At 33.5% G+C, this 24,531-nt stretch overlaps 1 protein-coding gene across 3 annotated transcripts in view; it reads right to left on the bottom strand.

Annotated features, from left to right (window-relative positions):
- LOC149807158 (microtubule-associated serine/threonine-protein kinase 2-like) overlaps positions 1 to 24,531 on the bottom strand; it is a 346,090-nt gene that overhangs the window by 172,060 nt on the left and 149,499 nt on the right. The window contains exon 1 of one of the 3 annotated variants that reach the window (XM_089962861.1): positions 9,794 to 11,588. The exons of the other annotated variants lie outside the window; for them this stretch is intronic. Within the exon in view, the coding sequence (XP_089818987.1) occupies positions 9,794 to 10,138 (345 nt within the window). The 5' untranslated portion in view covers positions 10,139 to 11,588. Of the gene's footprint in view, positions 1 to 9,793; positions 11,589 to 24,531 lie in introns of those variants that run through there. 3 annotated transcript variants of the gene reach the window in all.

A 24,531-nucleotide genomic window follows, 5' to 3' on the forward strand; every position in this document is an offset into this window, starting at 1 on the left:
CTACTAATGTAGTTGAATTTATTCTTTATTCTAAACTAAATTCACAACCCTAGATTCATCAATACACAATAACAATAATCATGTATGTATAGCTCCATCCAACGACCTTTCTAACTTAGTTGCATGCTCAACATCAGTTTCAAAGAATTGACATTTTGGTGCACTTAAAATTGAAATTTAGAGTCATATTGTGAATGAATGTACATGGATTTTGTTTCTATGTTGATCCAAATCAACTTTGCTTTTCTGATTATGAGGGACTGGATTATTGGGTCAATTCAGTGCAGTAAGAAAAATGGATTTCAGCTGGAAATGTAGGCTACTTGAAATTCCGGTACAGCTTCAGTGTGTATCAGGTTTTGCAGGTCATGTCAGTTGGATTTGAAGAACTAAAAAAGTACTATTTGAGGAAATTCAAGTTGCAAAAATGTAAGTATACTGAATAATTCTATCCATTCTTATCACCAGTGAAAGAAAACAGATTTATGCCCTGTCATTTTAATCTCGCTGTTGGAGGGACCCCATCTATGACCTGTATCATACAGTGTTTCTTCTATCCCTAGTCTAACATTGTAACAAAATAGTTAAAGGGGGAAAATTGAATAGAAGCTATTGTGCAACATCCCATTTACCCACTGGAAATAATACTTTTTCATCATCTTGGCCTATTGGCTCTGATGCTCTTAGTTTCCTACCAAAACCTTCAGTTGCATTATTGTTTCCCTTGAATCATGTATTTTGACAGACTTGTAAAATGGTACATCTGATAAATGTGTGATCGCCCTTTGCCTCAATATGCTTTTCTATGTATATATTTTTAAACCCTATAGAGCACTTGACATGATCTTAATCATTCAATCTGCGAAAAGATATGAATAATCTCTTGAAAAACTGTTTACAAAGTAGTTCCTAATACACTATACTATCTCTAGGCACATGTGTCATGCACATGCATGCAATATTAAGTTGTTCAGTATCGTAAAATACTGCATTTTTCTTACAACGTAACGTTAACAGAGACAAAAATCAGCATATAATAATGTACAATACACTAAGCTAAAATCTTCTTATTTCAGAATAGCATACAGTAAGGTAAGAAGCTTACTACCCTGCCCAAAAATTCCTTAATTTGTTTCAGAAGTGTGATCAACTAAAACATTACATTTTACATTTTTTCTTTAGAAGTTACGTTGAACACATCAGATTCTAAATTAAAAACTAATGCATCAGTTTAACCCTGCAGAAAATCAAAATATGTTAGAAATCATAAAAAAAGTTCTCACTAGTGATGTGGAAACATTGTATTTTCATGAGTGCAAAGCCAATACAAAGTGTTTCACAAGTAGCAAAAACAATGAAAAATGTTTTCACTTCAGAGTGAAATATCTACTTAATTCTAATCTCTTCATTATATTTTATATGGCAAAACCCCTTCAATCTGCATGGATTTGTTTCTACAGTCTGTGTCAAAGCAATTAAGAAATGCATTTAACTACATCAATAAAAAGCTCTGAAATTATACAGAATTTTAGCTCAATGACATTATACAAATTAAGATTGTGCATATAATGCTTTAAATTATGTACTTTGTCAAATTAATGACTGTTTTCATATGAAACTGAACAGACTTTTTGTCAGCACATTTCTTGAGTGGAGAGTTACAGTGAATATTGCTTGGGGGGGATCTAAACATGGCACAATGGTGCAACAGGTCTTTAAACAACAGATTCTAATGATTGTGAGTTTACTTGAAAGTATTTGGGTTCCTACTTTTTTTAATTTTATTTCTGTATTCAAATATGAATATTTGTGTACTGACAAGCTTGTAGTCAATTTTTATAAACAACACATATCCAAATTCTGGACTTAAGTCAATGGGCGTAAATGCCAGATTTTTCCATCATTTTCAGCAATGATCAAGACTGTGATGGAGCTAAAATCATCAATTAAACAATTTTATCACAATATTTAATCAACAATTATTCTTCAAAATGTTTACCATTCGTTTGTCACCAAGTGTAACAGGTACACAATACTAAATGGGTGACACAAAATATTGAATAGCCACAGGTCTTATTGAGTTCAGCCGCTGACAATTTGCATGATACACAGGGAAAACTAATTACCAGTAAATAATGGTTTTACTTGAAATTGTTTCTTTTGGCAATGATATTACAAAAATATTACATTTAAATTTTTGAAAAAGAAAGAAAATAATAAATTGCTTTCCTACAAAATACTATTACAGTTAACTTCAACCTGTGACTAACAGCTGATTTTTTACCTTGTTGTAAGTCATCTAATTTTATTGCTTAACCAACCAAAGAGAACTGCATATCAAAACGAAAAGGTAATGTGGCAGTCCCAAATCAACTTATTACATGCTGTCTGTCTGGATGTTTTTTGTTTATTTCGAGTTACTGGGTTATACTGTACCTGAAAACATATCCCTCATCCATGTTCACAGGATGTGCAAGGTTATTTTTTCTTCCACTAATCAACTGATGGAATTCATGACATCATGAAAAATCACGAAAAGATTCAGAAATAACATGAACTTTGTTCTTAAAACTTTTCTGTGGTTTTGCAGAGATATAAAGCCAGTTGGAAAATCATCTGGCTCCAATCCAGCCAAGGTTCCATACCTGCCCAGACTAGGCCACTGGCCAGGTTAGCGGCCAGCCTTGGGAAATTCACGCAGCTTCCATTCCCTATACAGCCAATAAGATGTTAAAACCAACAACAAAAAACTGTGGCCTTACAAATAGTATTACCTGACCTGACCACTGTGGTAACACACTGAACAAACTGAAAGAAAGATAAAACAAAAACTATTTTGTTCACTTGTTTCTTATTTTATGTTAACACAAATGGCCTTACAATAACACATTAAAAAAAAGCTGTATTTTAAAGTGTGTACAGCTTCCTACAAGCAAATTCAAATAAACGTTTCATATTGTCTGGAATATCCAATACAGTTACTTGTACGAATAAAGGTAGTTTATGATAAAAACATTAAAAAACAACTCATGGTGTTTCATGTGATCATCAGTTCCTGAGTATATATACTATTCCCACAATTCTGTGGGATAAACACTACTGTAACATCTGATACCTCTATTATAATCAAATGTACTTTTAAAGGTCATATACATCATTTTAAATAACACTATTTGAAAAATGGAGGATGTATGTTTCTTTGTTTTAATGTAATGCATCATGTCAGTACTGTATATACTGTTCAGGTGTATCAAAGTATTTATATGTATGGACTTCATGATATTTTCTACGATATACATGTACTGCATTGATATTTGAACCATCTCCAATAAACACTGTATCACAAGTGTGACAATACATTAATTCTTTAGCATCTGATGGGGAAGATCGATGATATACATCAGTAAATGTGGAGAAAAGAAACAAAATTGAAGCACATTATGTATCTTTGCTAAAAGTGTTGACATATTTTAGTCATGTTTTTTTCTACATATAATTTATCCATCTGTTTGACAATACTTGTCAGATTGGTCCCCCATACCATTATAAGAAACTCCCATTCTCAATGACAAAACATCACAAGTAGCAAAAACAATCATATCTTTTACATTTTTATTTTTACTATCAATTCTAGTATGAAAGGTAACTCGCAGATTTAACAAGATTAAAAAAGCGATTTACTAACAGCAGATAAAACTTTAAAAGTAAATCCCTTAATGATATTTAAGGTTCCCATTTGGAAATATTTCAGGTGTTACGTGTCAAATAATCATAAAAGAACTGTAAAATTTATACCAAAACCTTATGCAAATCTTAAATATGGTTATCAGTCAAGTAGTACTAGTGACCCTGTTGCATGCATTACAATGCCAACATGATGACTGTCATTTCATGTAAAGGCAAGCATACAAATATTGAGTCAGTATAGTGATATGTATTGCATAAAGGTATTCAGTATCATGGTATGTATTGTTACTCCTACACTGCAAAATGTATTGTATCACCTGTAAATTGTATCATTATGGTATGTTTTGCATCACCATATATATCATCATGGCCAAACAGGCAATATACATATGTGCTCTTAACAATGGGTCATTCATATATAACTTCTATTAGTCATATGACTTGGGTTATACCTGAACAAACACAAATAGTTAATTACTTCTTTTCGTTTGCAAATTGATCTGCTTATTTAAGGTATATAATTCTTGTAACATTTGCTTTAAGTCTCATTTTTCCATGATTAGTAGGGTTAAACTATCCTAATTTTGTTTCAGAAAATAAAGTCTTTTTTATATACATGTATGCCTTGAATGAATTTTCTAAATGAATGGACATATATAACAACATGTTATTCTGTAAGAGTCACCATGGTGGATATAGTTGTGACATCACTAAGTTGCATACAGTTTGTTGAAGATATTTTGGTCTACCAATTTGCTCATGCCAGTTTATTTTTAAATGGTTGGAAAAAACCATTACACAGAATAATGACTTTATACTCTAAAGTCAATAATGAAAATGAATTTATATGACTGACATACATAAAGAACCATATTATATTACACATTCAAATCTGTGCAGTGGTAGGCTTCCTTCAAAAACTTACATTTCACTAATCACTACAACCATTCAAACAGTAAACTCAACACTGTTGAACTATTGCAAATACATCAATATTTTAACATGAAATCAAAACTTACAGGTATCCTTTGAAACTTTCATTTAACTGTCAATTTGTTGCAGAACCTAATGGAGTAGGAAATGTCACCATGCAAACTGTTACTTATTGTACAGTTTGAAAAATTTACAAATATGGCAGACAGTAAATACATCATTATATCTTGGTTATGGGGCAAACATGAATGGTACTTGTTGTACCTGAAGAGTGACATTTTTTATACAAGTAAAGATGCACAATGTTATGTTTTAATGGTATTTGTTGTACCTGACAAGTAACATTTTTTATACAAGTAAAGATGCACAATGTTATGTTTGAATGATACTTGTTGTACCTGATAAGTGACATTTTTTTTATACAAGTAAAGATGCACAATGTTATGTTTGAATGATACTTGTTGTACCTGATAAGTGACATTTTTTATAAAGTAAAGGTGCACAATGTTATGTTTTCATGGTACTTGGTGTACCTGACAAGTGACATATTTTTATACAAGTAAAGATGCACAATGTTATATCTGAATGGTACTTGGTGTACCTGACAAGTGACATTTTTATACAGGTAAAGATGCACAATGTTATATTTGAATGGTACCTGGTGTACCTGACAAGTGACATTTTTTTTATACAAGATGCACAATGTTATGTTTGAATGGTACTTGGTGTACCTGACAAGTGACATTTTATACAGGTAAAGATGCACAATGTTATATTTGAATGGTACTTGGTGTACCTGACAAGTGACATTTTATACAGATAAAGATGCACAATGTTATATTTGAATAGTACTTGGTGTACCTGACAAGTGACATTTTTTTTTATACAAGATGCACAATGTTATGTTTGAATGGTACTTGGTGTACCTGACAAGTGACATTTTATACAAGTAAATGATGCACAGTGTTATATTTGAATGGTATTTGTTGTGCCAGACAAGTGACTTTTTATGCAAATGGTACTTATTTTGTACCTGACAGATGTCATTTTCGACAGGTAAAGATGCACTAATTCAATTGGTACTTATCATACCTGAACTTTATAAATAAGTAGTGTTATAATGCAAGTTAGAGTATGTTCCTAAGATTACTCTTATCATCTGCTCGTACAAATTAGTTCTCAATTAATTTTTTTTAATTCAGAAACAGGACCAGGGCAAAGGGTTGAAAAAAATCACTTGCCTTAACTTTAAATCCACAAGCCATAAAATGCCATATTTTTAATTATTATTATTCTGACACACCAAATTTTACCAGGGGAAAATTTGTATGCCTTTGTAAACATGGTAATATTCATGAGAAGAAAAAATGTTCACATTTTGCAATGTTGGTCGAGGTTTGTAATTAATCTGTGTGATAGTAAAGTATAAAAAAAACCCACTGCATTAATAGAATCTTTGAACCAAATGGATTTAAATGCAATGTAATCACCTCAGTTCCTTCAGGGTGAAAAATCACTACTGGAGACTGACATGTCACTAATCCCCAAGCTTAGCTTAATTTTCAAATAATAGCAAAATTACTGCTCAATACATTTAACCAGTGATGCATTACCAAGTCAATATGAGCAAGGGACATCTAAATAATATTTATGCAGAACAGGTTAGTGCTAATTATAGGTAAACAATAAAATATGGAGAATAGAATAACATTGTTCTCCATTCATAACTTATATGCTTCATTTTGTAGATAAACCAAAATGCATGTGTTTTGTTCTGAGTCGGGGAGAAGAATGAGTTTGATACAATATATTGATTTATCATGGCACAACATAAAAGCCATATTAAAAAAGTTCTTTCCACAAATCAGAAGAAAATATGAATGCAATATTTATTACATATCCCCTCTTTTGCACTTTCTAAATACTTTTAGCTTCACTGTATGAAAGCAAATGAATTGGTAATTATTAAAGTTCCATTCAATATCATTGCTTTATTATCAGATGGGAGCTGGGTGATTTACCTGGCTACTTTTACTTTACACGATGTGACCCAACTACTTATTAAAAACAAACCTTTATCCACACTGGGGTAGTTTTCCCAAAGCACCCGCCTATTATTATGGCAGCTCACCCTTCAATGTTAAATCTACTGAAAGGCCCTAAATGCATATAAAAATATTATCTATGCACAGACATCAAAGAAGAAACCTAAATAGTTCAAATCTGAGTGTGTCATAGGGAAATATGTACTGAACAGCTGTATTGAAGGCCAATCAAGCATGATAGATTCAGTTGGTATGTAACAAAGTTATAGCTTACAATACAATTAAACAATCTTCATAAGGTGAAGGAACATACAACTGGGGCTGAATATTACTAATTTACCATTGCCTTTAAAGAACTTCATAAACTTCAAATTTATGAGCATGCTCATGGCTCTTTCAGGCAATTTGACAACAATTTTTTAAAGGTCCAACATGCAATTCACACAGCATACAGGAGGATCCTTTCTAGATTTAGGAGGCCATAGATGTTGGACCATCAGAATGTTTTAGTTCTGCCAATGCTTGTAAAATTATCCCAACCCTATATCCTTCTTCTAAAGATAAAATGGTTGGTGCCTAACAGTAAGATAAAATAAAGTTATATTCATCAAATCTGGCTGTGGATTGAACTATTATGAAAGATGACAGCCCTTTGCAATCAGTGCCTAGTTTTGTGACATTCCTCAGACAAGAGGCAAGTAAAAGAAAAAGAGATGCAACGGAACAACAATCTATCAAGATGAGCGGGGGGGGGGGGGGGGAATAGAATGGCCGGTTTTGTATTAGAGATAAACCAAATGTGAAAATGCACACTTACCATATGTGCATTGTATGGATTTCGTTTAGTTTACTTTGGATTTATGACACAGCAACACAAGTAGTTTATTTATTGCCAAGGCAATTATAGTCAAGTACCTTACACATGGGCAAAATGGTAGGTGACCCAGGCTGGTCCACTGGTAGGATTCAAACCTGCACCCTTGCAGTTGTGAGTTCTGTATGATAACCACTGAGCCACAGAGACTCCACATTATATGGACCATTCTTTAATGTCAGTACTAAACAAAATGAGGTATCTGAGATGACAATTATGAAAGAAAAACCTGGAGCAACACTAAACCAGAAATTTTACGTATATCATGGATGTTACTGCAAATATGATGAACTCCGAAAACTGTTCACAACAATAAGGTGAAATTCTGTGTGAATCATGGGACAATAACTTGTAAATATTAAGTCCAATACCAGTCTTAATCCTGTTACAACTTTATGGTCATTAAGTAAAAGAATGAAAGCAAAACCATCAAGTTTTGTAAAACTTCACAAATCATTAATTATCAGTTACAAATGAAAATGTGAGAACTTATAGTATTATGAAAAAAACCAAAATAATCCTGATAAAGTTCTATGAAAGTCCAAAAAATGAAAAATTATGTATAAATTTAAAAACTGGAAATCCACCTAGAATCTTGACATCAAGATGGCACTGTCCAAAACTCATCTGAATAATTTACAATACTTTCTGAATAGTAAAATGGTCCATATAATGAATATTTTTTGCTTCCACTGAACAGTCCAAGCAAATATTTATTCTCTTGACTAATATCCAAATACAACAAAAAACATGTCTGCAGGCTTACAACAAGAACATAAGAAACGAGGACGACTCCAAACATAGGAATGAGAATGACTGCTCAGTTATCAACTTATATACATCTTCTATTACGACACAAAAGTATTTCCCAATATACCCCAAGTGATAGATCTTACTACTCAATTTATCTCAAAACTGCCTATTCATGTGACCTTGCCCAACCAATATGAAGTTACTGAATTCTTCTAGAACCATCCAAACCCTATCATCCAATGATAAATTAACACAAAATCATTAAAAAGTCTTATTATTAAGATTATTATTAGTCATTGTCAGCACATTTGTAATCATCTATTTATAGATCCTATGTAATTGTAGGCTCTTAATATTCCTAAACTAGACCAAAGTCATGTAGGCAAAATATAAGAAAAAATAATCTGTAAAATTTACATCCATTAATAAAAATTAAAAATTGAACTAAAATCATGCATCAGGAGGTACAAAAAATATATACATAACAATCCTTGCAGTCTTTCAAAGATTATTAAGCAGAACAAAAAATGTAATTCATCCTAGAACAAGCCAAGTCAAACAAGGTTCATAACTCAAAAATATGAAACTAACAAACCTAACTCATGTCTTCTTGAAATAATCTGAAACTATAATTTTGTTTAAATCAACGAAGCAATGAGAAATTATTGAGCATAAAAAGGTTTTGTAATTTATGGGACCAGATGGACCTATGGACATTTTTTATGTTGTAGGTTTTTGTAGCACTTTTAGCACATTTTTGGTTATATCATGCTTAGGAAATGGGAGCCATGTGCCTACCCAAGTATACACTGAATCAGCCAACCCAAGCTGGCCTGAACCGCCAACAAACATGCAACTCTTGGATTACCAACTGAGCTATGATGGTTCCCCTGAGACAAAAAAATGGTCATAGGCACCACAATATGCCCTTTGTATGGAACCTGTCAATGGCTCAACTTGTATTCCATCAAAAAATAGCTAATGATAAGCCTTACCTAGGGTAAGGTTGACAGCACTAGTAACACCAAGAAATTCCTTTTAGGTGAAACAGCATATAGAGGAAAGTCCAAATGACCTAATTAAGAGGATTAAAAACTCAACATAATTCTGTGATGATTTCGCTATCAGAATGTGATATCAACATAATTTCCTGCAAGCATGAAAGTCTTCAGATGACTTTTTACTATAACATTCTGGTACTGAAGTCCCTTGCTTTTTCCTTTTGATGACAAAATCTGACACCATGCTATAATTCCTCTTTTAAGGACATAATGAGCTGTTGGCATTTATATCACGTTTGGAGACATGATCAAAGAGCTGACCTGTTCCTTCACTGACTTAGCCCCAAGTTCCTTGTGTAGGTTAACCCTTTAAGAAATGACAGTGAAACAAGATTAATGAGTGGGAAATCTGTAGTAAAGTGCATGAGAAAGGAATTGTGTACTTAAAATAAATTTACCTTCGGCATATAAGGTAATCTGGTATGAGGAAATATATTTACCTTCAGCATATGGGGTGACCTGGTATGAGGAAACTCAAATGCACCCACACTTGTCTGCCTCTCAAAGTTGGGGCTCCTTGGTTCTTGGTTGTAATCATTCACAGAAAATGACCGTCGAATATAAAGTGGCAATGGTGTAGACGGACTTGATAAATATCCCAAAATTAAATCAGAATCACTGGAACAGCTAGTGATGGTCTTTGCTCTCTTTCTTTCCTCTTTGGACAGAGACTGCTCATCATGAAAGGACAGAGATTTGAACATGGATGGCACCATAAGGTGGCAGTTTATGCATCTACTTGCATCATTTGTACCCCCTTCATCTAGATACACATCGCCCTCCATATCTAATGTCCTACTATGGTCACAACATTACTTCTATCACCTGACTGATCACTTACTTGTTATGGCTATTTCCATAATTTTGTTTTACAAAACTGCTATTGCTGAACCACCATAATTCATCTTCTCTCCATGAAACACTTGATATATCTTTAAAATCTACATACCTGTATATCTATTGACAATTATTTCCTTATGTGAATGAACAGTATTTACCTCCACCACAGTGGAGAATAAGAATGTGCTTTTTTCAATGTTTTCATTTTCATTTCAAGGGACATAAAGTTGGATACATGAACAAACCATGTTTATTGCTCACCAATTTGGTACAGAGCCACACACTATGACACTGAGAAATGATCCATTCTGTGATAGACCTGTGGTACAGAGCCAAACACTATGACGCTGAGAAATGATCCATTCTGTCAAAGCCATGTGTTTACAGGTATGATACAATCCATTTTTCTTTTTCTGTAACACGCTTTCAACAGTGATGAAAGTATCTTGCTGTGTTTTGCAAACACAAAAGTTCAAAATTGCAGCAATATTATTTAAAGCATAAAAAAAACATGACTGCTGAAAACACAAAGCCGTTAAAGTTTTACAATATTATGCTTTTTGCTTAATTTGTGTAAGTCTGACAGTAGCATTGCTTGTTATATTAATAATCAAGTATTGCAGTTTTAAACAATCCACTATGTAAGGCTGCTGGCTGAATCTTCTATGATGTACCTGGCTGTAAACTGCTTCTATGCCTGGCTGAGATATTAATGCTGCCTGAATGATCCAATCCAATAGAGATCATAGTAAGAAATAATGATTGCCAATAAGAGCAATTCACTACTGCATGGCTGGCTGTCAACAACCATCATCCTTTCTGCTTCAACTTGCTTCCCAAAGTTGAGAGTTATTAGCACTTAGGAAGCAGTATGCAAATGCAATGCTTTATGTGAAACAAATACTCCCATAATAAGTGTCAATTTCCTCTATCTTTTTTTTTTTGGCTTGTGTTTCTTAATTAGAATACATGGTAGTATCTCATGATATAAACTAAAGATAAGGTGATAACCTGATGAGTCAAAACTTCTTGGGATTAGCACCAGCGAGATTAGATATGATCATATATATAAAAATCTATAAAGAAATAAAGTTTTTTTTTACAGTGACTATAGAAACCATCCAAATGAATTCAAGAAATTCTTCCCACTTTTTATGATCACTGAGGATTGTTTCCCAAGGGCAGCAGAATGCTTTCAAAAACTAAGTACCGATAATTCAGTCTGCAAAAGAAGTAGAGTCTCTCCATGAAGATCTGATTCATTCAAAATATAAGAAATCATGACAATTCCTTTGATGAAATACTTGTGGTATCACAATCCTCGATAATACATTTAGCTTCAACTACAGCAACAACAACTGTGCTCGTTATCGTCATATGAAATGGTCCTGTTCAGTTGATCATGTATTAATAAAAGCACTATGAAAACTCTTCATAATCAATGTAGATTCCAGTCATCGATTGAGAAATAATTAAATTCTGTGGATAAAGTACTTGTAGTGTAAAACCCAAGGATATTGCCCTCAGCTTTGATCCACTTTCAATTTTGTGTCCATTATGCTTTCTGATAATATGCCATTGAAGGTGACCAATAATCTATCATTTTATTTAAACTTTTTTTGTAACCTTTACAGGTGTTATCCTTCATAAATCCCTGTCCCAAAACTGTCAGTCAGCAATTCCTCATGTTACATTTATATACTGGTGATGAGGAATAATCACTTCATCTGATGGTGTTGTGTGGAAACATCTTTTCTGCTCTCAATGTCATGGGTTACAAGCAAAACTACTTGTCAGGTTGTTACCATCTTCAACCATGTCATAAAACTTCTGTTAAATGTATTTTTCAGTTCTTTGTAGTTTTGTGTAACACTGAAAAGGCAAATCTCCACTGAAGTGTAGAATCTAACTGCCAGATTATTCATTGTGTGTACACTCATACATCAAATCCACATTACAAGTAACTTTTGAAGCTAAAGCATACTTCAATCAGTAAAATTTCCACTCAAATTTGCAGTGCATTGCTATATTATTATTTGTATTCACTATCTTGTAATTAAAACAACAGTTTGAGTGGGTCTCTGTTTATACCTCACTGCTGAATTATCAATATGGGTATATGACTCAACATGCACAGTGTTAATTGATAGGATACCAACACACAAATAGTATAGATTACAACAGTTCACCTTAACTGGCACTGTTTACATTTATAGCTTGGCTGGTTACTTGCCATATTTAATCTCACAGAGAGGAACCAGTCATTACCTTAGGCCGTTTCATATTGCTGTAAAACAGGAATCACTTCAGATTTTATCCATCTACTCATTAGCCAAGTCACATGGTGGGATTTCCAATAATAATCTTATTAGGTCTGGTTTGAATTTACATAAATGCACATACAATCCATGGAGAATAAGGATATTAAATTGACACCCAAACCTTGGTCATAGTACAAGAAGGTTACTGAACTGGTTCCATAAGGCTTGGCATGATGGTGGTTACAGGGTTTAGTCTGCAAGTGCCAAGTTTAGAATACAACGAACATATAACCATTATGATTACCTGCTAATCACTGTAATTATACCAAAAGCACGCAAGCAGAGCAATCAGAGAGAAACACAACTGCTTTATTTGTGACAAGTCTTTCAAAGCATTAGATTTTTCATTTGAAAATGCCTTGAATAAAACAAGAGGCCCAAGTGTGCCTAAGGCTGGTCACCAGCTGACATCTGTCAAAAAGCCAAATGCAAGAGCTGTTTGCCAAGAAACTTTCATCAAGAAGATACTTACTTTAGACATTTCTACTAATGCTGTCGATTGCATTGCTCAAAGTTCCCCTATTTGTTTTACTTATATCTGGTGGAACAATACCAGAATTTGTGCAATAACGAAAGACCTTGAAGTAAAACTCTAGTATGCTTTCTATCATCTATCAGAGTTAGTCAAATTCTGTTAGAATTTGACAAAATTTTTAAAATGTTTTGATGCTTTTAGTAATGGCAACCATATCTGATGGCACTGTATAAATCTGGCAAGCTATTGTAATTTTTATCTAATTTGCTCAAATTTGGTTGAGCAGGTTCTGAAAAAAAAATATTTGAAGATTCTATATTTAATAACAGCTGCATCTGATGGTGGGTTGGCATCATTTGTACAAAATTAACAGTTATCTATGTTAGGATATTGAGAATTTTGCTAACATTCTGTTTAGTGATTTTTGAGATGAGAAGGATTTTTTTTTATAGCAATGGCAGCCACATGTGATGATGAACTGATATTATTTGTACAAACCTGAGAGCTCTTCATGTCAGGCTGTCTCTTAAAGGTTTCTGTCCTTCTGAATAACAACAGCCATCTTTGGCTGTGGATTGTCATAATTTATATTAATTTGAAAACCCTTCAAGCAAGGATGCTACAACACAAGAAGGGCAAAATCTCTCTAACAAATCTGAATGAAGCAAAGCCATTTAACTTTTACAACAATCCATCAAAATCTGCAGGACAAAATGGACAGAAGAGATTGTGTCATGCTTCAAACAAAGAGGGCACTGACCTTAAGAAAACTGCAGGAACAAAATGATCTGATGACACAACCCTCTTCAGGTTATAGAGGCAGGGGCATTAAAAAATAATTCTTACAAAGCTAGACCTATACACAGCTCAACTCATTTTGTGTTAATTTCAGCATGGGTCAGATGTACATGTTGGATGGACCAAAATAGATGGCATTACAGTCAATCTTCCTTTTAGCGGTATTCTGAATATAAATGGGCAAAATGTTGAGGATATTTAAAATACAGACATATTAAAAGTAGAATGCAATTTTCATTTTTTTATCAATCAATTCAGCCATGAGGATCATACACTATAAAACCATATGTCCTCATCAGAGTTATGATATACTGAATAAATAAGAAATAAAAAATGAAATTAAGAAATAAAGATATTTATTTCAATACCAATGTCTACACAAGCAAACTATGACACTGATGGACTAAAAATTATAATACAGTATTATGGAAGAAATAAGAAATCTGGCATGGTAGTCAGTAAATAACTGATTCAAAAAAGTAAGTTTAATACAGTATTGAGAAAGCCAATTTTTGGAGCAGATGTATCCAAAAGATAATATCTGTGAGCTCTAGAAACTTGTAAATAACAGCCACAAAGATCACTTACCCAACATTTTCAAGCTGACAAAGCTAGCTATTCATATGCTCCTTCCGACAGAAGCATAGAAAAAAATTCATACATAGATAAGGAACAGAGTGTGCTCAAAAATAATTAACAGATTAATAATTATATAACTAGAAGTTACATCATTTAAAGATTTTGATTTCAGTAGAGCTCTTACAAATTGGAGCAGAAAGAAAGAGAGATATTGAAGTGTTAGGTAAATATTGAACTATGACTGTTTCCTCATCCTCCTTCTTTTCTACTGCACACTTCTTTCAGTGACAAAGAGTGAAGTCCCCCTTAAGATAAAATCCTGGCAGCATCTCTCCTTAAATCATACATGGGAACAAATTTGGAATTCATCTTTTTATGCAGAGATATTCAACCAGTGAATGAAGGTGCTGATGGAATAAATAAAATTAGCACAGAATCAGCACGGGGGCAGATTTTAAACTGGTCAAGTTGATCACGTTATGTAAAACTAAACCAAAAGAAATCATAAAATAGGACAGGATGTTGTCAATAGTTTTCCCTCTTCAGTAACAAATACAAGTACCTGTGGACACAGCAGTCTCTTTGCATATGCAGGATGTACCATGTGATAGATTTTGTTGGTATTTATTCTCATATTTCCATGCCCAGATTTGTTCCAGATGAGATTTTCTTTGCACAAGGAAACTGTTTTATTTCTTCTGTTTTGAAGATAACATCATAATTTCATCCAAGTTTAAGTGAGTCATGAAACTGGTAATATGATGTTTTCAAAGCAATCATGCAGTGCAAAACAAAGGACCTGGTGGCTAAAGCAAGTTAAATGCAGCCACCATTAAATGGCCTAAAATGTTGAATAAAACTCACTGACAACCAACAGGTAGTTTGTTTAAAAGTATTTTTGTTTTTTTGTCATCGATGAGAATTGCATATAAATATATGATAACTATTATCTACCTGTAATCTGCATACTGGAAATACAACTATCATGTCAACATACATAAAGGGGCACCAACTACCTTCCAAAGAAGGAAGACTATTAAGTTCATATGTGTATCAGCATGTATCATATCGCAGGCTGTGTATCATGAACTGTATTAAAATATGGCACAGGTCTACCATTTCACCTATGGTGTGTACCATACAAAGGCTATCAAACCACATCAAAGGAGGTAACCAATGAGTCCAGTAATTTCCTCTTACTATTAAAATTTGGTTTTGTCCAATTAAATACACTAACTTTTTCAAAACCAATAGGCCAATACTGCTATAAAAAAATAATAAATGTAAATTATTAAAAACAAACTGTTCTTGGCAGACAACAGCATGCCATTGGTTTGGATGGGTGCCTCTGTGGCCAAAAATGGGAGAAGTGACAGCTTCCTCAGACAAATATTAGAGATGTGAGAGTTCAATGAAGATGCTGGGGATTTAAACCCAGATCTGCATTTTTCTCAGAATCCACTCTTATTTATCAAAATTGTTCATCTAGCAGAATGCAGATGTACACAACTACATGAAAATATTTAAATTTGTTGAAAAATTAGCTTAAATTTTTCATTCTTTGTCACAATATCAAATCTATCAAATGTGCTCCCTATAAACTTGGGAGCAGTCTCTAGACAAGTTTAACCTCATCCTAGTGTCTGTACATAAAGGTCTGTACTTTTTCTCCATGCTACATTGCATAACATATGTACCATATTTTATTCTGTTGGCTATTTAGGGTGGGGAAGCTGTGGCAGCTGGGATGGTAAAACGATGCACTCATAATCCAGTGGTCATGGGTTTGATACCTGCCCAGGCCGGCTAATGCATCCTTGATAAAGGAACTTACCTCCAATTTTCTCAGCATGAAGAACTGTTAAAGCCCACGAAGACAAAACAAAACAAAATACTGTTAGGCATTGCTCTGATTGTTGCGTTTGTCAACTCTGACCATTTGGGCATAATTTATTTACAATAACCATTTTCAACTCTGACCATTTGGGCATCATTTATTTACAATAACCATTTTCTTCTTTATATATGCATAGCATTATTTACTGCTTTGCACCTGGTACTGACCTGCCTTAATGACATGCCCTCTACTCATTAACTGATCATATGGTGCTGACAGTATACAAGCTGTGTGCAAGGCAAACAGATCCATTGCAGAACATTTTAATATGAAGATACAAAAATGTTTCTTCACTAGCATAATTCTCAATGTTTTCTCATACACTGATTTATAGACAAAAATATAAAACATGCATCTGGCAATACAAGATAAATTTGCTTTCATAATTGCAAGTTTGAATGATCTCCAGCTATTCTGGTTATGAACCCTTCAGTCTATACAACTGTAAGTGTTGTAGAGGTCATGGCAACACATTTGATGATCTGAATGAATACTGCAAGGATCATTGTGACACATAAACATTTAAATTGATGGATGTGATTAGGGACCTAAATCTATAGCAGATCGTTATGGATATGGTATTTTAATTGCCATTTGACATTAAATAATATTGCACAACCCCTCCCATGTTGGTTTACCCTCATTTATCAACAATTTCAGTGATATGGAAAGTAAAAATTTCAATCAATAAGCATTAAGCAATTCAAGTTTTGTCTCAACAATATATGCTACAACGCCACTGTATAAAATGCCAGAGATCTTATCTCCCCTGCATGTATGCAGAACACAGGTTAAATGAAGTTGTTAATTAGCTCACTTTATTATTCATGGTTTGATAGAAAAGTGTCAATGACAAAGACTGCTCAGGACGACACCCAGCAATGCTTTAAAAATGTCCAATCTCAACAAACTGTACATTTTATCACTGATCAGAGTAAAAATTTGGACATTTTCTCATGACCTGTGATCTGCACAAGCTTTATTGAATATGTTTGTTGTAGGCTGTTTGCAACAGGGTTTACATTTTAACTGGCCTTGTCTAGTTAATGACTAAACCAGCTGCTTCCAGAGGCAACAGCCCATTTGCCTTTATGATGCTCCCAGTGATACCATATATTCTTGCTTAAAAGTAGATTCCAACTGCAAACTGCACAGACCCAGATCTGCCATCACATCATGTGCTGGCAGATCTGGGTCTCTGCAGTTGGTAAGGGTAATCAGACGAACAAACAACATAGTCCTGGATTGTGCATTATGCTTTGACAGATCAGGCACTTTAATGTTTGCAGTTTGACTTGACTTATAAGTGAGCATACCATGGCATAGATGTAAGATGAAGCAGACTTTTATGATGGGGTCCAGATGTGAATAGTGTATAATAATAATAATAATAATAATAATACAATAGTGCAGTGATTTATCCAGGATTTTCAGAGGGAAAATTTCCATGTGACACTCTATTAGAGATGGGATTTTTCATAATTATGGCAACATTATTTAGGAAATAGACCCCTTAGAGTATGTTTCAGCAACATGATAAAACCATCTTTCAATGAGTAAGGGTCAAATATGGTTGTTTATCTCATCATCAACATAGTGGCATCATGTATTATATTAATGGTACTACACAGTTTGCAATAAAAGCACATGTAACAGTAGAAATATTACCAATGAATACTGGGAACAGTGTGTCCATCACTCAGTATGGCCTCCAGAAACACAGTTAGTAAAATGCTTTTATTGACAAGATAATCAATGAAAGCAACTGGATGATCTGCACAAAAATTCACTTGGTAAGGATCTGATTATGAGCTTTAGTGAATAAGTAATTGGTAAGAATTTGATTATGATCATTAAGTCGATTAGTAAGTAGTTGATTATAGTTGTTTATCAAATATTCACTTGGTAAGCATTAGGATCGGTGATCAAGAAGTCACTTGTTAAGCAACTGATTATGGCCTCTGAGCAAATAGTCACATGGTAAGCAATTACATGCATGATATTTGATCATGAACTAACATGATCAGAATGAGCTTTATTAATATTAATGAATGTTACAGGTATTGTTACCCTCACAGCAAAAAACATGTGCACAGAATGTACCTAGCTGGAGCATGTTCATTCAAATTTTCTGTTTATTATTTCCATATTTAAATGGAGCTTATTAGCAATGTTTTTTCTTTTTGTGTGTGCATGTGTGTGTAACAATGTACCATGTACACTGAATGTAAATTTCCATAGAATTGAGGGCCATGAGGAGTATTAGTTTCATGCAAATTTGTCTTCCTATGTAAATAAAGTCATTATTATTATTATTATTATTATTATTATTATTATTATTATTATCATCATTATTATTATTGCTGCTGTTGTTGTTGCTTGCTCACTCAATTTTAAGGAAGGGTTCATTAAAGTAAGCAGTGATATGCGCAATCATGCATCCTGGGAAAAACGCTCACAATGAATTGGGTGATCTGGTTCTGTCTGTTCATTCCACATGATGGATATTTGTATATAAATTTTTGCACACATGTGAGATTCTATTTAATCAATCAACATAAACAAAGTTAACTGCATAAAATAAGCATAAAACGTCCTCTAGAATTTTCACTTTTTATTATAATAAGAATTTCAGATACCCTGAGTCAATACTAAATATATATATGTAATAATGAGCTATGGTAAAACATGCAGAGATGCTACCACAATTTCCTTAAGAGGGGGAGTTCCCCAACAACCAGTTCCAGAGGGGGGTAGGGAATCAGTGGAGGTGGGGGAGGGGGTAAACTATGCCAAATGGTAGATGATGGGTAACACTTTATATGCCTTGAAAATCTATGAAATTATATATTTAAAATTGTCAAAACTTGTCCAGGAAACATTCTCATTTATCAAAACTTTCACAAATCTAACGCTTTTCTGAGAACATGTTTTGTAGTAAACACTTTCTTGCATCTATTGTAATATAAGGATTAAACCATATTTGTGTTTCTAAAAAATGTTCTGCTCTATTTTTTATGATCTAGCTAGCTCTAAATATGCTTCAAATACATCGAACCAAAAATTATCTTTTTTCATTGAATTAAGAAAATTTGTTTCAAACGAATTATCTGATACAGAAACCTGTAACAATTTAGTAATATCGCCCTCTTAGTAAGACAGGTGGTTCACTGGATTTGGTGGCGTTATCTAGGGCATGACTTCCCTCGATTTTATAGCCCGGTGGGAGTGGAAAGATAGAATAACAGAGAACTGAGCAAGGCTAATGGGAAGAAATAATGCAATACGAGCCCCCTTACACAAGAAAAATAACAAAATGTAATCAATAACAATTAATAGCAGCAATTCCAATTCAGCTTAAGTTATGTCAACAGAATTTTATAGCAGTGCCTAATTTGGATTTATTTCATCATAATAACATGGGGTGAAAAGAGTGAAATGTCCACAACTGGATGCATCACCTTCCTCCCCTGACCATATATCAACGTCTTCCTATTTCCTTGAGTTTTCCTATTCCGAACACTTCATCCCTTTCTGGGCTTCCTAGTCTTTTATTCTGACCTCATCACTTCTTTTTTTAGACTTCTGTCTTTGGACTGTCCCATCTTTCCCCAGAAAGCTGTTCCTTAAAGGACAAAACTACCCCCAAATCTCTATATGTACCACTTTCTACACGTACAAAAAATCCCTCATTTACGTTACTCAGATGCATAAATAACTATCTGAACACTGCATAAGTTCTGAACTAATCTGATAGAACATCATCCTCACTTCACAGTGACCAGCCATAAATTAACACGTGAGCAGTATATCTAACATTACTGTATCTCTTTACCTATGCTACCACATGCTCAATTAATATTGCATAAAATTCACAAAATTCTAGCTCACAACAATCCCTAACTTACAAGATTATTTAAACATTACAAAATCAGATATAAATATGTGATTATCATTAACTCATGATAATCACTATCATCCTAACAGACAAAGGAAAGTATTTCATATAACCCAAGGAAATCCTACACATATGAAAACTTGGATAACATGCAATCATCAATACTATCAATGAACTAGTAACTGTAAAATTAAAGAGATAAATTGCATAACAAAACTCTAGCATCAACAGATTTCCATGAAACTGAATAAACAATACATAATACGGATTCTGTCATATCAAACACATTGCATAAAACAAACAACTAAAAATAGAAAATTAGGTGAAAATTTAAAATTGCTACCTTAATGCTGTTCTCTTTCAGAAATTGTGCATCCGAGCAATAAACCCTGTCTTTTCTTACAAGACAGCCACCTGGTCCCCTTTCTTGTTTAACGAGGAAAGCACCATTCTTTTTGAGCTTCCTCAGAGCCAATCTTCTCTCTCAGGAAATTTAAGACTAAAGAAGTTTGGCCCAGGTAGTCATTTTAAATTCACATTACATTCAAAGCGTACGCCTTACTTTACTCTGCTCAATCATAAGCAGCGGTTCCTGAATAATCCCAAGATAATCATTTCCTTCATCAGATTTTTAGATAGCCTAGAATCTCTGAACTATGGTGCACATCAACTTCCCTTTGAAAATGGTAATTTGACATGGGTTCCTATAAAGCGGTTATGGTTGGTAGCTCAAATGTTCACTTTCTCAGGACAGCGTTGCAATGCCCTGGTCAAATTTCACCGAGTCAGAAATGCTAGCCTTTCAAGTTTTAACAATGAAATGGGGGGGGGGGGGGTGTGGAGAAGAAAGATCGAAGTGAGCCTTCATAAAGACTTTTCTGGCTTAAATGTGATAAAATTTTAATGCTCAATACATTCAACTTTAAGGCTCAATACTATTCAAAATTTGACACTTTACTAATTCATCAGATAATGTTTTTCGAATCCATTTAATTTTTAATGCATTCACAAACTTAAATATATCAATCATATTTAACAAACTTAAATATATCAATCATATTTAACCCAACTCATGATAGTCCTACACAGAAATATTCCTCTGATTCATGCCATAAAACTCGTGAAAGAATGTATTTAGTTCACTAAGAACCTGCCTGGATGGATTTGGTAATGATAATAAAAGATGATCATTTCATTAAACATTTTGTACCCAAAAGAACCCCGAAAGATGATGCAAAGAGATGGTCACTTCATGGTTTTAGATAATAACAACGTTTCTGCACTTTTTCTATTAGATCAGGGTGCTCCCTCATGTTTCAAGACTCCATGAAACCTTCAAAAAATGGTGATGCTGGGACATCCAATTGGGCCACCTCAGCAGCCATCTTGAAACATTATGAAATTCTGCTACAAAAGTTGAACTGTTACAGGTTCAACGACCCTTCTTTAAACTGGTTTTGATCAAACCTAAACCAAAGGTCTCAACAAGTAAGCATTGACAATATTAGCTCTCAAACTCGCACAATTAATTCAGGGGTCCCTCAAGGCTCAGTTTTGGGTCCTCTCCTCTTCATTATCTATATCAATGATCTACCATTAAATAATGAATCCACAAATGCAGATTTGTTTGCAGATGATGCAACCTTGTATACATCTAGTACTGATACTAAAGTTATTCAAATGAGATTAAACTCAGACCTTATTAGAGTCCAAACTGGGCACAACAAAATAGGATGGTAATTAATGAAGGTAAAATAAAATGTATGATTTTGGGGACATCACAAAAGCTGCACAAGTTAGGGAACCCAGAACTATCTCTTGCAATATATAATCATCCATTAGAAAATGTCAAACATGAAAAGCTTGTAGGTGTGACCACAGATAATAATTTATTATGGAATGACCATACTGATAAACTTTGTAAAACAATGTCATCCAAAATTGCCCTACTCAGCAGAATCAATAAATATTTACCTATGGAAACTCAAAATCTATACTACAATTCATATATTCTTCCAACAATGGATTATTGTTCAAATGTATGGGGAAACTGTGCTAAATCTGAGCTTGAAAGGATTTATAAACTTCAGAAACGAGCAGCATGTGTAATTTTAGATGTATCTATTGATCATACCTCAAAAGCATTATTTACAAACTCAAATGGTTCACAATATATGACAGGATAGAATTTCAAAAGGCAGTTCTTTTATATAAATGTCTACATGGAACTGCACCAGAGTATCTTCAGGACTTATTCTGGCTTTTTTTAAACACAATACCAGTTGAGATCAATATCACATGGAAACCTAGCACCAAAACCAAGAACAGAGCAATTTAAAAAGAGCCTCCAATACACATGGTACAGTTCTGTGGAACCAGCTTCCACTACAAGTAAAATCTGCCGAAAATATTAGAGTATTTAAGAAGAGATATCATGAGCATGTATGTGCTTCTAATAGATAATGGAATTTAGTATTTTAATACTAAACATGTTAAAATAAACAATAATTATTGATATCTTCATATAATGTGCATTGTTAAACTCTCCTTAAGGGAGAATAGTCCTTGACTAATGAGTCATCCTCTATAAATAAAGCAGTATCATTATTATTATCATTATTATTATTATTATTATCACTACTTCTCCTGATGTGAGTCATATCAACATGGGGTTTTCTTACTATATGTGGTTGGTTCTAAAAGTTAATGGTGTTGATCTGATGTCCAATATGGCCACCCTAGCATAAATTGTTATACCTACTCCTCCTGAATGGAAGGTCACAAATAAATGGGTTTTTCACTAAAAACTTTTTATGTCATGAAATTTTAAATGAAAATGGTGCCTCTTGGACAGCCAATATGGCTGCCATGACAGCCATCTTGAAACTCGTGGCAATACCCAAAATAGTTTGAGGAGTAGCAATAACAAACCTGTGGTAAGGGACAAAAGGTAAACAAAAAAAACCCCATCCCATTAGCTCTTCTTGTCTATGACTAGATGTGTTCTAAATTAAGTATACAAAATAAATTTACTATAAATCAAATACAGTCTTGACTGACAACAAGCTAGGATAATCTGATGCAATATCATCTCATTAATATGCATGGATCCCAACTATTATCAAACTCATGCAATCTCTTAATCATGTAAGTCCAAGTTTAATCAAAATCAGATCTGCAATATGTGCCCCAACTAGCAATAGGCCAAGTGAATTAAATGCAAAATCACCTCATTAATGAGCTGGAATCTCACTCATTATTGAATTTCTGTGAAAACTTGATGATATAAGCCCATGTTTCAAGCTTGATTTAAAAAAGTTCTTACAAATATCATCTACAGAGTGACGTGGACAAGCTCACCCAATCCACAAAGTTAAAAAATATGTTAATAAAATATTAAAAAATTGCCGTGAAGACCTGAAAATGTAAACAAGTTGACTACATATGAATACAACTATGCTAGCAAACTTTGCTCAGTCTGCTCTGGATGTCTATTTTCATCATCTTGCTAACAAACTTGTGACAAACTGACAGACATGAAAAAAAAAATCAAGACGCTCTCACTACAAGAGGCATACAAATCTCATAAAGGAAGGACATGTTGATACATCTTTTGAAGCTTAGCAATTTCTGTACTTGCAAAACTTGTTCTTTATTGTATTGGGGAGGGGTCAAATGAAGTTCTTTATTTGAACCTTGAACAATATGACTTTTTTGAGTAGCCACTTTTCATGCAGGAAAATGTAATAACCAGCTAATATTTCAATAATGAGGTAATTTTACATGCTTACTGTTAATACTAACCTAATAACTCTTTTCAGTTTTTTTTTAATTTTACAAGAAAAAAAAAAAGCATATTGCAGGCAATCTTCATTTTAAGATTTTTAATACAAATTACAAATTTTACAATAAGAACAGCTCCATGGGGAAAAGAAAAGATATGCCCTTCACAAGAGCTACAAGCCGGTCATATTTGTTGTTGCTATTCTCTTGGTTAGAATTTAATAATAGAGTTGCCTCTTTGATGATGATGTTCCTCATCAACAATGAAAAACTTGTCTGGAAGATTTAAATCTGTGTTCAATTAGCAAAGAGTTGCAAAATATATTTCTCTGCCTGACTTTGCCCAACAATAATCAATGAAAGGCAATTAGTAACATTCTGAATACTTGTAACAATGACAATTTGAAAACTATCTGAATCGAGAGATCATAAATACAAGAAAACCAGGCCAGGAATATCAAGCCAATGATCAAATCATTTACTCTGTAACAATAACAATTTAAGAACTATCTGAAAAGAGAAATTATAAATACAAGAAGACCAGAGGTTTCTAGATCATGTCGCAGAATGAATTACTTAGCTTCATA

Source organism: Sinohyriopsis cumingii, chromosome 1 (assembly GCF_028554795.1).
Source record: "Sinohyriopsis cumingii isolate HCF-2022 chromosome 1, ASM2855479v2, whole genome shotgun sequence".
NCBI classification, from domain to species: Eukaryota; Metazoa; Mollusca; class Bivalvia; order Unionida; family Unionidae; genus Sinohyriopsis; species Sinohyriopsis cumingii.